General features: G+C 45.2%; 1 protein-coding gene across 1 annotated transcript in view; it reads left to right on the top strand.

Moving 5' to 3' along the window:
* The first annotated feature begins 9100 nt into the window (after nt 1-9100).
* The window catches only part of ptpn12 (protein tyrosine phosphatase non-receptor type 12), a 97306-nt gene continuing 91390 nt past the window's right edge, over nt 9101-15016 (top strand). Inside the window, 1 exon segment of the mRNA XM_065021328.1 lies at nt 9101-9535. Within this exon segment, the coding sequence (XP_064877400.1) occupies nt 9437-9535 (99 nt within the window). The 5' untranslated portion in view covers nt 9101-9436.

Genomic DNA, 15016 nt, shown 5'->3' with positions numbered 1-15016 from the left:
GATAGGAGAGATAGGAGAGGAGGTGCACTATGAGGACATGCTGTAGAGATAGGAGAGATAGGAGAGGAGGAGCACTATGAGGACATGCTGTGGACATAGGAGAGGAGGAGCACTATGAGGACATGCTGTAGACATAGGAGAGATAGGAGAGGAGGAGAGGAGGGGCACTATGAGGACATGCTGTAGACATAGGAGAGATAGGAGAGGAGGAGAGGAGGAGCACTATGAGGACATGCTGTAGAGATAGGAGAGATAGGAGAGGAGGTGCACTATGAGGACATGCTGTAGAGATAGGAGAGATAGGAGAGGAGGTGCACTATGAGGACATGCTGTAGAGATAGGAGAGTTAGGAGAGGAGGAGCACTATGAGGACATGCTGTAGAGATAGGAGAGATAGGAGAGGAGGAGCACTATGATGACATGCTGTGGACATAGGAGAGGAGGAGCACTATGAGGACATGCTGTAGACATAGGAGAGGAGGAGAGGAGGGGCACTATGAGGACATGCTGTAGACATAGGAGAGATAGGAGAGGAGGAGAGGAGGAGCACTATGAGGACATGCTGTAGACATAGGAGAGGAGGAGAGGAGGAGATGAGGAGAGGAGGAGCACTATGAGGACATGCTGTAGACATAGGAGAGATAGGAGAGGAGAAGCACTATGAGGACATACTGTAGAGATGGGAGAGGAGGAGAGGAGGAGAGGAGGTGCACTATGAGGACACTGTAGAGATGGGAGAGGAGGAGAGGAGGTGCACTATGAGGACATGCTGTAGACACAGGAGAGATAGGAGAGGAGGAGCACTATGAAGACACTGTAGAGATGGGAGAGGAGGAGAGGAGGTGCACTATGAGGACATACTGTAGAGATGGGAGAGGAGGAGAGGAGGTTCACTATGAGGACACTGTAGAGATGGGAGAGGAGGAGAGGAGGTGCACTATGAGGACACTGTAGAGATGTGAGTAGAGGAGCACTATGAGGACATACTGTAGAGATGGGAGAGGAGGAGAGGAGGAGCACTATGAGGACACTGTAGAGATGGGAGAGGAGGAGAGGAGGTGCACTATGAGGACATCCTGTAGAGATGGGAGAGGAGGAGAGGAGGAGCACTATGAAGACATACTGTAGAGATAGGAGAGGAGGAGAGGAGGTGCACTATGAGGACATACTGTAGAGATAGGAGAGGAGGAGAGGAGGTGCACTATGAAGACACTGTAGAGATGGGAGAGGAGGAGCACTATGAAGACATACTGTAGAGCTATAGAGATAGGAGAGCTGTTTGCCATGAAAAGAACTGCATTGTGAAACACACCTCTGTACCATGTTTTATAGCCTGGGGGCAGATATTTTACCCTCCACATATCTACAGCAGGCAGTTTCATGTTCACCTCTCTCTGTCTGCCTGGCTGGGAGCACCTCTCTCTGGTTGGCTGGGAGCTGGAGCTGCTATGAAAGGGTGTGCTCTGTGTTGTGAAATCTTGCAAAAGGTATAGCATTGACCACACATGTGCAAGCTGGCACTTTTACGAGACACCCAAAATGTACTGTAGGTTCTCAGTAGACATGTAAGGTGTCAGGAGAAAGCTGGTGGTCCTGGGTGACAGGGTGTGTGTGTGTGTGTGTGTGTGTGTGTGTGTGTGTGTGTGTGTGTGTGTGTGTGTGTGTGTGTGTGTGTGTGTGTGTGTGTGTGTGTGTGTGTGTGTGTGTGTGTGTGTGTGTGTGTGTGTGTGTGTGTGCAGGGGAGCCTCCCTCTTCTGGGCTTTGTTAGGGCTTGTCAGAGCATTCCACCGCTCAGCTGGTCTGCCCTGTATTCCCTGACGGCTGCATTCCTGCTTTTACACCCAAGAGAGAGAGAGAGAGAGAACGGGGGGATGAGAGAGGACCATAAGGTCCCTGTTAAAGACCTTGAGTCCACGCACCCGTACACACTTGGACACACACACAAACACACACGATTGTTGCTGATTACATTAGAATCATGTTGCCTTGCAAAATATGATGAAGTGGATACTGTGCTGTGTTTATGATCTGTTATACATACAGTTTCTCTCTGATGATGGACCACCAGGACATTTCTCTCTCTTCTACTTGTGTCCCTCTTCTCTCTCCTCCTCTCTCCTCTTCTCTCTCCTCCTCTCTCTCCTCCTCTCTCTCTTCTTCTCTCTCCTCCTCTCTTCTATCGCCGCTTCTACTTCTTTCCCTCACTCTTCCTCTCTCTCTTCCTCTCTCTTCCTCTTCTCTACCCCCCTCTCATCGTCTCTCAAAGAGTTAAGGAACATCCGCTCTCCTCCTCCTGTCCTCTCTCTCCCCTTCTCTCTCTCCTTCTATCTCATCTCTCCCCTTCTCTCCTCCTCCTGTCCTCTCTCTCCCCTTCTCTCTCTCCTTCTATCTCATCTCTCCCCTTCTCTCCTCCTCCTGTCCTCTCTCTGCCCTTCTCTCTCTCCTTCTCTCATCTCTCCCCTTCTCTCTCTCCTCCTCTCTCCCCTTATTTCTCTCCTCTCTCCTACTCCTCTCCTCTCTCTCCCCTTCTCTCTCTCCTCCTCTCTCCTACTCCCTCTCCTTTCTCCTCTCCTCTCCTCTCCTCTCCTCTCCTCTCCTCTCCTCTCCTCTCTATCCCGTTCTCTCTCTCCTCTCTCTTCCTTTTCTCTACCCCCCTCTCGTCCTCTCTCAAAGAGATACGGATCCTCCTCTCTCCTCCTCCTCTCCTCCCTCTCCCCTTATTTCTACTCCTCTCACCTCCTCTCTTCTATCTCCCCTACTCCTACTCCTTTCCCTGACTCTTCCTCTCTCTCTTTTCTCTCTTCCTCTTCTTTATCCCCCTCTCCTTTCTCAAATAGATACGGAACCTCCTCTCTCCTCCTCTCCTCCTCCTGTTCTGGTGATGGAATCCCCACCAGTAGGGAGCCATATAACCCATGATCTGTGTTCCATAGAGCTGGTGATGGAATCCCCACCAGTAGGGAGCCATATAACCCATGGTCTGTGTTCCATAGAGCTGGTGATGGAATCCCCACCAGTAGGGAGCAATATAACCCATGGTCTGTGTTCCATAGAGCTGGTGATGGAATCCCCACCAGTAGGGAGACATATAACCCATGATCTGTGTTCCATAGAGCTGGTGATGGAATCCCCACCAGTAGGGAGCCATATAACCCATGGTCTGTGTTCCATTGAGCTCTGGTCAAACGTAGTGAACTATATCGATGAGATTTGGGAAGCATCCCGTGTCTGTTATGGTTCTGGGTTTTAAGAGCACAGCACGCTAGAGAGGCTCGAGCCCTATGTGAAAAGGAAAGCATTGACCAGCTTTATTCAGAGGTCAGGCTGGATTGGCCTCGCCGATGACGAGTCAACAACCTGGAACTACTGGAATAACTGACTGAGGGATATCTGTCTCTGTAACTACTGGAATAACTGACTGAGGGATATCTGTCTCTGGAACTACTGGAATAACTGACTGAGGGATATCTGTCTCTGTAACTATTGGAATAACTGACTGAGGGATATCTGTCTCTGGAACTACTGAAATAACTGACTGAGGGATATCTGTCTCTGTATGTTGTCATCTGTAACTACTGGAATATCTGACTGAGGGATATCTGTCTCTGTAACTACTGGAATAACTGACTGAGGGATATCTGTCTCTGTAACTACTGGAATAACTGACTGAGGGATATCTGTCTCTGTAACTACTGGAATAACTGACTGAGGGATATCTGTCTCTGTATCTACTGGAATAACTGACTGAGGGATATCTGTCTCTGTAACTACTGGAATAACTGACTGAGGGATATCTGTCTCTGTAACTACTGGAATAACTGACTGAGGGATATCTGTCTCTGTAACTACTGGAATAACTGACTGAGGGATATCTGTCTCTGTATGTTGTCTCTGTAACTACTGGAATAACTGACTGAGGGATATCTGTCTCTGTATCTACTGGAATAACTGACTGAGGGATATCTGTCTCTGTAACTACTGGAATAACTGACTGAGGGACTGTAACTACTGGAATAACTGGATATCTGTCTCTGTAACTACTGGAATAACTGACTGAGGGATATCTGTCTCTGAGGGATATCTGTCTCTACTGGAATAACTGACTGAGGGATATATGTCTCTGTACTACTGGAATAACTGACTGAGGGGTATCTGTCTCTGTAACTACTGGAATAACTACTGAGGGAATAACTGAATAACTGACTGGGATACTACTGTCTCTGATATCTACTGGAATAACTGACTGAGGGATATCTGTCTCTGAATAACTGACTGAGGGATATCTGTCTCTGTAACTACTGGAATAACTGACTGAGGGATATCTGTCTCTGTAACTACTGGAATAACTGACTGAGGGATATCTGTCTCTGTAACTACTGGAATAACTGACTGAGGGTCTCTGTAACTACTGGAATAACTGACTGAGGGATATCTGTCTACTGGAATAACTGACTGAGGGATATTGTCTCTGTAACTACTGGAATAACTGACTGAGGGATATCTGTCTCTGTAACTACTGGAATAACTGACTGAGGGGTATCTGTCTCTGTATGTTGTCTCTGTAACTACTGGAATAACTGACTGAGGGGTATCTGTCTCTGTATGTTGTCTCTGTAACTACTGGAATAACTGACTGAGGGGTATCTGTCTCTGTATGTTGTCTCTGTAACTACTGGAATAACTGACTGAGGGGTATCTGTCTCTGTATGTTGTCATACCACCTCTCTCTCTCCTTCCGCTCTCACTTTCTCACTCAGAAATCCCACTGTTTCAACACACTCAATTAAAATCAAAGGTCTTTATTGGCATGGGAAACATGTTTACATTGCCAAAGCAAGTGAAATATATAATAAACAAAAGTGACAAACAATAAAAATGAACAGTAAACATTAAACTCACCAACGTTTCAAATGAATAGAGATATTTCAAATGTCATATTATGTCTATGTACAGTAATGACTGTACAAGTAAAGTAGAAGTAGTGATCTTTTAGTTTTGTCAGAAGTGCCAGTAGGGTTAGTGAGCATGTTAGGAACACTGAGGGAACGCTGAATGAACTGTGACCTCATCTCTGTGAGATGGTCATCGCATTGCCCACACGCCTTTCCCTGCTGTGAATGATGAGCAGACAGAGTAATAACTATGTATGTACTATGACTGAGATATGTGGTTGTCTCACGTAGCTATCTGAAGACGAATGCACTAACTGGAGATCACTGTGGATGAGAGCATCAGCTAAAGGACTCAAATGTAATAGCCTCCTGTCAATGTGCAAATTACAAATGATGGACTCCTTGTTCCCAATATAGTGCCCTACCTCAGACCAGAGCCGCGTAGGGATATCTGGTCAAAAGTAGTGCACTATAAAGGGAATATAGTGCCCTACCTCAGACCAGAGCCGCGTAGGGATATCTGGTCAAAAGTAGTGCACTATAAAGGGAATGGGGTTGTGAGACAGAGCCAGTGTAATTAAAATGTTTCCAAATATCATAAAATGAGGAAAGAGTATCGGGTGGGTGAGAAGAACACAGCAGGACAGAAGAAGTAACGTTTGTTTTCTTTAAAAGCTCGAGAACTGAGCTACTTCTATCCTGCTCTCTGAGTTCAAACAGCCACTCATTGGACATGAGAGGACAGGAGGGGACATGAGGGGACCTGAGCAGTCCTCCAGGCTTCGGCCTGCCAGTGTGTGTCTATAAGCCAGGCTAGCTGGCTCCTTTACAGCTTGGTCTCCTCTGCCCCCCCAGACTAGACTAGCCTGAATGGGGGTTTTGTTGTCATTTATAAAGCCTGAGGAAAGATAGGAGGCTGGCTCCTTTTGGAGGCCGCTCTGACCATGGTGCTGCTTGAGTGTTTCTTGGATGTCAGGACGAACTGCTACTGAGAGGAATTAATCATGAATAAGCCTCTATTTAGTTCTTTAGTCTGGTGATGATTCAATTCACAATATAAATCCACCATGATTCCTGTGTGACAAACACTGCAGGCTGAAACTCTCCCTGTGAGTTTGTAGGCTACTGAACATCTTGTATATATTAAAACATACCCTAATAAAATGTAAAAAGAATATATATATTTATGCAAATACAGTACAACATTTCCACAGCTCCCGGTGCAGAACACAACGTCCATTATGAAAACACATGTTGGACAGTCAGTCTACCTTTGCGTAGTTGTGAGATAGTTGTCCTGTTTAAGCAGTAGCAGCAGGCCAGTCTGATGATGGATTCAATTACGGTCCCTCATTTGTGGTGAAAATGTGTCATGTGAGACAGTGAGAATGTTGTATTTGTTTTATTTTGTTTAACTAGACAAGCCAGTTAAGAACAAATTCTTATTTACAATGACGGCCTACCCGGACAGCACTGGGCCAATTGTGCGCCGCCCTATGGGACTCCCAATCACGGCTGGTTGTGATACAGCCTGGAATCTAACCAGGGTCTGTAGTGATGCCTCTAGCACTGAGATGCAGTGCCTTAGACAGCTGAGCCACTCAGGAGCCCAAATTAGAATTAGAATGTTTCTGAACTAAAGTCATGTTCTAAACAGCTCTGAACTAGACATGAGACAATTCCTGAGAGCTCTAACTATGAGTGTACAAGTTGTTGGGAGAAATATACAGCTCACAAATGGTTTACTGTGCTTGTTAGACCTACTAGTTTGATTGTGCTGTTACACATGTAGATGGTTATAACTCTGAGGAGCACGGCCATTACAGCAATATGATACAAATAATGGTAGATGGAAGTGGTCAATGCATATTTATACACAAACACACGCACCCACCCACCCACACATACATACACACCCCCTCACACCGAGTCTGCAATAATACAGAACTGTTTGACCTCAGAGCAAAAATCCCATGTGTAGTCAGTAAATATCATGTGTAGTCAGTAAATATCATGTGTAGTCAGTAAATCCCATGTGTAGTCAGTAAATATCATGTGTAGTCAGTAAATATCATGTGTAGTCAGTAAATATCATGTGTAGTCAGTAAATCCCATGTGTAGTCAGTAAATATCATGTGTAGTCAGTAAATATCATGTGTAGTCAGTAAATATCATGTGTAGTCAGTAAATCCCATGTGTAGTCAGTAAATCCCAAGTGTAGTCAGTAAATATCATGTGTAGTCAGTAAATATCATGTGTAGTCAGTAAATATCATGTGTAGTCAGTAAATCCCATGTGTAGTCAGTAAATATCATGTGTAGTCAGTAAATATCATGTGTAGTCAGTAAATCCCATGTGTAGTCAGTAAATATCATGTGTAGTCAGTAAATCCCATGTGTAGTCAGTAAATCCCAAGTGTAGTCAGTAAATATCATGTGTAGTCAGTAAATCCCATGTGTAGTCAGTAAATATCATGTGTAGTCAGTAAATATCACGTGTAGTCAGTAAATATCACATGTAGTCAGTAAATATCATGTGTAGTCAGTAAATCCCATGTGTAGTCAGTAAATCCCATGTGTAGTCAGTAAATATCACGTGTAGCCAGTAAATCCCATGTGTAGTCAGTAAATATCATGTGCAGTCAGTAAATCCCATGTGTAGTCAGTAAATCCCATGTCAGTAAATCCCATGTGGAGTCAGTAAATATCACGTGTAGTCAGTAAATATCACATGTAGTCAGTAAATATCATGTGTAGTCAGTAAATATCATGTGTAGTCAATAAATATCATGTGTAGTCAGTAAATATCATGTGTAGTCAGTAAATCCCATGTGTAGTCAGTAAATCCCATGTGTAGTCAGTAAATATCATGTGTAGTCCGTAAATCCCATGTGTAGTCCGTAAATATCATGTGTAGTCAGTAAATATCATGTGTAGTCAGTAAATCCCATGTGTAGTCAGTAAATATCATGTGCAGTCAGTAAATCCCATGTGTAGTCAGTAAATCCCATGTCAGTAAATCCCATGTGTAGTCAGTAAATCCCATGTGTAGTCAGTAAATCCCATGATGGGTCAAATGAAGTTCAAATTGCAGACGGTTATAAAGAAAACAAATAAACAAGGCAAAATTCATCTCCATGGAAACAAGAGAATGGCGATGTATTTCTTTACAGACTGTCAGTCAGTGGGGGGTAGTAGCTCATAATGCCTTGTCATGCTAACACAACTATCAAATCTGCAGTCATTCAAAGGGGAAGTTGGGCAAGTTACGATTGACCTCTAACTAGGATATCCCCTGAGTTTACCCCACAGCGTCTGTTACAATGGGAGGAGGGAGGACCCCGTGAAGCCTCTCAGAGGGGTCTGTCTGTGACATGAAAGTGACCGGTTGAGGGGGAAGACTTTGAAGTAGCTTGTCGAGGAGATCTGTAAACAAACAGGAACTAGACCCAGGCTGTTTTTCATTCCCCTGCAATAAGAGTGGTTCAGTGGTGTGTGATGTCATCCTCCTTCATATGCTGTCTTTTTGACACCCTATCCCAAATAATATAGCCTACAGCAGTGACCTACATTTGACCAGAGACAAATAGTAAATTAGTACACATGTGCTTTTAGATTTAACCTGTGTCCTCGTGTTACAGTACAAAATGAATCTGTCTCTCAAGTGACGTTCACGTGAGTGAAAGAGTGGTGTTTGTGAGAGAGAGGGAATGCACTGCCCGGCCTTTCATTTCTTAACCTCTACAGGTCAAGAATGCTTCCTGACACTGTGGATGCCTGTGTATTTGAGATCACAGAGGAAGACACAGTTAGACAGAAAAGAGACGGCCGAGGACACAGACCCATGCCCAGTTGGATATTATTAGGCAACTGTATCAATTTAACCACATGAAAGATTGATATTTTTTTTCGTAATCATTTCACAATATAGGGGAGAACTCTATGCACCAATCCATTGTAACAATTGCATTACAGTAAAACCTAAGAAGGAAGCGCTAAATAGAATTTAACCAATGAGAGAGAAGAACAGGAGACATAGTGATTGACGTGAGCGTCGCCCACTTAATTTATTGACATTTTAGATTGACGTAACGTATTCACCAATCACGTACTAATTTCTTGAAGCTACGGACCAATTACAGTAAGCCATTTAGTGAAATGGGCGTTTATGTTTCCAAGTGGCGTTAGGGGCGACCGCAGTCAGTGTATTCTTGTAGCTGACTTGTGAATGTGGCAGCGGGCGAGCCAGGGAGGGGTGAACCGGTGTTTGGATTTTTATATTCAAGTAACGATAGCTAGTTTACAGTCATAGCTTGTGATATATATTTAGAAACAACAACGGAATCACGAATTTTGTTTGGATTATTATTGTCTAACCCGAAGAGAATATGAAAAATAACATGGGGCGTTAGGGGATGTTGAAATGATTATCTGCGAGGATATATAGCTCAAGCAATTTTTTATTTTTTTTCGTTTTCCCCACTTTGGAACTATTTTACATACCGTGGGAAAACCGGACAAGCCGCCGGACAGCGGGCCGAGAGGATGGACCAGGCGAATATCCTGAGAAAGTTCATCCAAGGGGTTTGTGCTATGCGAGAAGGGGACCAGAAAGGAGAGGATAACTTTGGCAGTGACTTTATGGTGAGACCAGCCAGACATCCTTCTCCTTCTCTCGAACACACACGAGCAGTTCTAACCGGTTCCTCCGCGCTGACCGACAAATAGGTGATGTGTCGACTGTTTAGCTTCAACACAATGGATTCATGAGTCTTCAGTCGATAGTCTCTGTCTGCGGTAGTTTTTTTGTTCCTCGTGATGCTTCTTTTAGGCTTTTCCCGTGTGAACGCTCCCTGCTGGGCGGCTTGCTATGCTATCCTGGGGGCGGAGGGACACATTTCTCCTGCAATTCCCTCATACACATCTCCAGGCTTGTAATTTAATGCGGGCGAGCATTGCCACCTTTTAGAAATGTGCATAGTCCCTCTCTTCTAATCGGAAAGCTTAGAGTTTTTCAGTACAGTACTTTAACGGTATACAGTTCAATAATATAGGCGTGGGTGCTAGGCCTCCCAAACCAGCCACCCGAGTGTAGTAATCGATGCGCTCTTGACTTTACGTTAGCAAGAGCTAAACGTTAGCTGGTTACCTAGCTTGTCAGGCGTGCCTGTCTAACTCACATCTCGTGCCACCATGACCTAAAATCTTCATGAACATGCTTGCTCGCTGTTTTGAATATTGACAGTTTCATTGGCAGACATCAATTAAGACCAGAAAGCTTTGTCAACTTCCCACCATTGACAGTAGGCTAGCTAGCTAGCATGAGCCGAGTTGGCATTCGGGCTTTTCATCTTATTAATAGCAGCAAATTATTTGCTTGGTAGATTGCTGTATTCAATGGAAATACATAACCGTTTATATATAGACTACCTTATTTATCAGAAATACAAACTGGAATGTGTGCATGCATACCAGACATGTCTAACTGGGTGGCTAACTGGCTAACTTTTCCCCAGTCCCACTCCCTAGCTACTTCTTTGTCCATGACATCCGACTTCGTGTTTATCTCAATATATTGATATTGCATTCTCCACATAATATTCCTGATGTTACATAGCAGACATAATCAATCTGTATTCGTATCAATTATCTGCGAGGATTTAGTGTTGACCAGAAAACGGGTTGGTATGTGGTGTTCTGTCTGGCCTGTCCCAGCCAGTCCGCCGGCTATGTCGGTGGGGTCTGAAATAGGGAGTTGACGGATGTTGCGCAAGGACCAGGGGCAGTGCGAAATTAGGATTGTGAAAGGAAGTGGTTTATAGCCGTACTTCCCAAACTCTGCCCTGGGCCCCCCCCTTCTGGGTGCAAGTTTTGGGTTTTGCCCTAGCACTACACAGCTGTTTCAAATAATCAAACTTGATGACCAAAACGTGCACCCAGGACCGAGTTTGGGAACCCCTGGTTTATAGCACGACATGCTCCACCTTTGCCCCCGATTTGTAACTACATATAGTTACTACACATGCTCAAGGTTGTTTATAACTTTTGTAACTACAATCCTCCCATTTAAAATAGTAATGCAGTCTGACAAGATGTTAGCATCACTAGAAAGGTTAATGATTTTTAGTTTAGGCTGGCTGACATATGACCCCCACACTCAACATGTTACCTATTTTACCTGAAATATTTTGGTGCTTTTGTCCACTCAGTCACTTCTAAATTCTCCCCTAGCCTTGGCCCTGTTCTATGACTGACTAGATGTTACTAACTTATCACCCAATGACTGATTGTATTGGCAACAACTAAAATCCAATACCCTGTGTGACAGAGGCCTGTACAGTATTGACATGTTAATGTGTCTGAATAGCAGAATACCACAGTTATCCACCACATGCAAATGAATACCAACAGTGGTTTAGACTTTTTCTAAGCCTGAGGCGCTTGACAGTGGGTTGGTAGTGCACAACTTTTGGCCAGGGCCCATAGGGTTATGGTGAGCAGTAGGGGACTAGTATGTAGGGAATAGGATGCCATTTCAGGTACACCCTAGGGTAAGTTGGAGGGGTGGCTGCAGGGCCCAATTACACATGACATACCTACTACTGTATTTAACTGCCACTAGCCTCTCTGAAAGCAGAGGTGATTTTAAGACACCAGCGCACACTGGAAAGCATGGGTGTCTGGACATGGCCACAACAGTAACAATGTTTCTTTGTGAGACTGTCATGTTCAATGTCGGTCAGCATTGATTGATCCTAGCAAGCACTAAGAAGAATGTAGGCTAGGGAGGCTAACTGAGCCCCTTTTATGGTATAGTGCTCGCCTGGGGTATGTGAATGTAGCTCAGCCTGGGCTATATCTTCTGGCCAATCAAAATGAACCTGAGTGAGCTCTGTCTGTCATAGCCATGGGGCAGGAAGACACGAGAGGGCCTGGGTTGCCATTCATGTAAAGATGACATCCAGTGCTAGAGCTGTTGTTCATCACAATATCAGGCCATTTCTGAGGCTACGTGTGTCATTGTGTTATCTGATCTGACAACCTTGACACCACTGCCAACAGAGAGTGGATGGGGATATGGAAGGAAGATACTGGCTTTGGCATTATGATGGACAGAGGGTTGAGATCAGGATCACATTATCCCAATATATTATTCACACCCAGACCCGACCCGTGTGACCGAGAGACCAAGGCCCGTTGATGTGGTCTTGACACCGAGGCCAAATGACTGAGTCTCTTCCAGAGAGACACTCAAGAACATAGACCTGCCTGCCTACCTACCCACATCTGCTGCAGTGATCAGAGGACAAGAGTTCCCTGACATCTACTACCATTAAACCAGTGTAGAGCTAGACAAGAGGCTATACCAACTAGACAAGAGGCTATACCAACTAGACAAGAGGCTATACCAACTAGACAAGAGGCTATACCAACTAGACAAGAGGCTATACCAACTAATAAAGCCCTGTCTCTGGAAGGTTTAAGTGTGATATGAATCACTATGTTCATAGCCCTGTGAGACATGTATCTAGTCAGTTTTAAAGGGAAATGTCATGCTGAGCGGAAGGCATTTAAGGCTTGGGAAGGAAGGCCCCTTTTCAGTGGATTAGTTACAGGGAGCAGGCTAATGATGCTCTTGTTAATCTGAGTAGATTTGTTTTTCTTTGTGTGTTTGTGTACACTAACATGTCGACAGATGGATTGAGCTTTATTTTTGAGGAACTCCTGAATAACAGGCTGCAGTTGAGCAACTACAGAGGTTGGCATCTTTGAGAAGTAGACTGGCTAGCTAGCTACTGTGTGTGAGAGATTGCATTCCGGTGACTCCAGCACTTAGCACATGATTCAGGAGCTCTTGCATCCTACCCCACATATTTGTCAAGCTCCTATCATCACACATGCAGAGCTGAGCAGGGGGGAAGCTCCCCTGTTACACAACGGTATAGAGCCCCATATTTCCCCTGCATGGAGAGCCCCATATTTCCCCTGCATGGAGAGCCCCATATTTCCCCTGCATGGAGAGCCCCATATTTCCCCTGCATGGAGAGACCCATATTTCCCCTGCATGGAGAGCCCCTTATTTCCCCTGCATGGAGAGACCCATATTTCCCCTGCATGGAGAGACCCATATTTCCCCTGCATGGAGAGCCCCATATTTCCCCTGCATGGAGAGCCCCATATTTCCCCTGCATGGAGAGCCCCATATTTCCCCTGCACGGAGAGCCCCATATTTCCCCTGCATGGAGAGCCCCATATTTCCCCTGCATGGAGAGCCCCATATTTCCCCTGCATGGAGAGCCCCATATTTCCCCTGCATGGAGAGCCCCATATTTCCCCTCCTCCCTCTCTGTATTACTGCTCTCCTCCACGTCCTCCTCCATGTCTGCATGCTAAGTAAGCCCCCAGTCACCATGGATATAGGAAGCTGGCTAGTTAGCATAGCGATGTGCTACAGTTAGCTGTCTTTGATGTGCTCCTGGGTAATCAGCTTGATGAGGTGGAGATGACAGGGGAGGAGAGCTGCTATCCCAGCACACATATGTACACACTAGGGGTGTTACGGTTCACCAGGTATTGCGGTTTTTGTGGTCACGGTTGTCTGTCTGTTGGGACATCATTCACAATGTCCCTGGCGTTGTCTGTCTGTTGGGACATCATTCACAATGTCCCTGGCGTTGTCTGTCTGTTGGGACATCATTCACTATGTCCCTGGCGTTGTCTGTCTGTTGGGACATCATTCACAATGTCCCTGGCGTTGTCTGTCTGTTGGGACATCATTCACTATGTCCCTGGCGTTGTCTGTCTGTTGGGACATCATTCACTATGTCCCTGGCGTTGTCTGTCTGTTGTGACATCATTCACTATGTCCCTGGCGTTGTCTGTCTGTTGGGACATCATTCACTATGTCCCTGGCGTTGTCTGTCTGTTGTGACATCATTCACTATGTCCCTGGCGTTGTCTGTCTGTTGTGACATCATTCACTATGTCCCTGGCGTTGTCTGTCTGTTGTGACATCATTCACTATGTCCCTGGCGTTGTCTGTCTGTTGTGACATCATTCACTATGTCCCTGGCGTTGTCTGTCTGTTGTGACATCATTCACTATGTCCCTGGCGTTGTCTGTCTGTTGGGACAAGGATTGTTATGTTGGGCCTCCAAGAAGAAGTCTAAAGAGTTGGACCAGTTCCGAAATGGCCCTAGGTTTAGTTTTGTATTCTCTCTGTGCGTAGTGTATTCTCTCTGTGCGTAGTGTATTCTCTCTGTGCGTAGTGTATTCTCTCTGTGCGTAGTGTATTCTCTCTGTGCGTATTGTATTCTCTCTGTGCGTATTGTATTCTCTCTCTGCGTAGTGTATTCTCTCTGTGCGTAGTGTATTCTCTCTGTGCGTAGTGTATTCTCTCTGTGCGTAGTGTATTCTCTCTGTGCGTAGTGTATTCTCTCTGTGCGTAGTGTATTCTCTCTGTGCGTAGTGTAATCTCTCTGTGCGTAGTGTAATCTCTCTGTGCGTAGTGTAATCTCTCTGTGCGTAGTGTAATCTCTCTGTGCGTAGTGTAATCTCTCTGTGCGTAGTGTAATCTCTCTGTGCGTAGTGTAATCTCTCTGTGCGTAGTGTAATCTCTCTGTGCGTAGTGTAATCTCTCTGTGCGTAGTGTAATCTCTCTGTGCGTAGTGTATTCTCTCTGTGCGTAGTGTAATCTCTGTCCCCATGTGAGGCGTAGGTGTGCAGTGTAAACACATGAGTGATGACAGGAAGACTGTCCTGCTGGAGGTAATGCATCACCACTGCCATGATAATCTGACGCCTGCTCAGCCCTGCTGAGCCTCTCATACAAATCCATGAATATGACCTTCAGAGAAGGTGTGTCTGGGGTCGCTGTGCACGCCAGAGAGTATGTGTGAGGATTCTTCCTCTGTGATACTCACTATTGACTGTGAGATTATGGTAGTGACTACATGAACAGCCTAAGTGACTACATGAACAGCCGTAGTGCTGAAAATAGTGCTGAGCAATTTAAACAGGCTGGGAAAAAACAAAACCTCCCATAAATGTTCCACACACACAAGCTTATTCATCTCATTTGTTTTGCATCCCTGTTGGTTGTCATGTCTCCTTTGCCGAGATAAT

The sequence above is a fragment of the Oncorhynchus nerka genome, linkage group LG8 (genome assembly GCF_034236695.1).
Source record: "Oncorhynchus nerka isolate Pitt River linkage group LG8, Oner_Uvic_2.0, whole genome shotgun sequence".
Lineage (NCBI taxonomy): Eukaryota > Metazoa > Chordata > Actinopteri > Salmoniformes > Salmonidae > Oncorhynchus > Oncorhynchus nerka.
The sequence above is the reverse complement of the archived record's forward strand: the minus strand, read 5'-3'. Positions and strand labels throughout refer to the sequence as shown.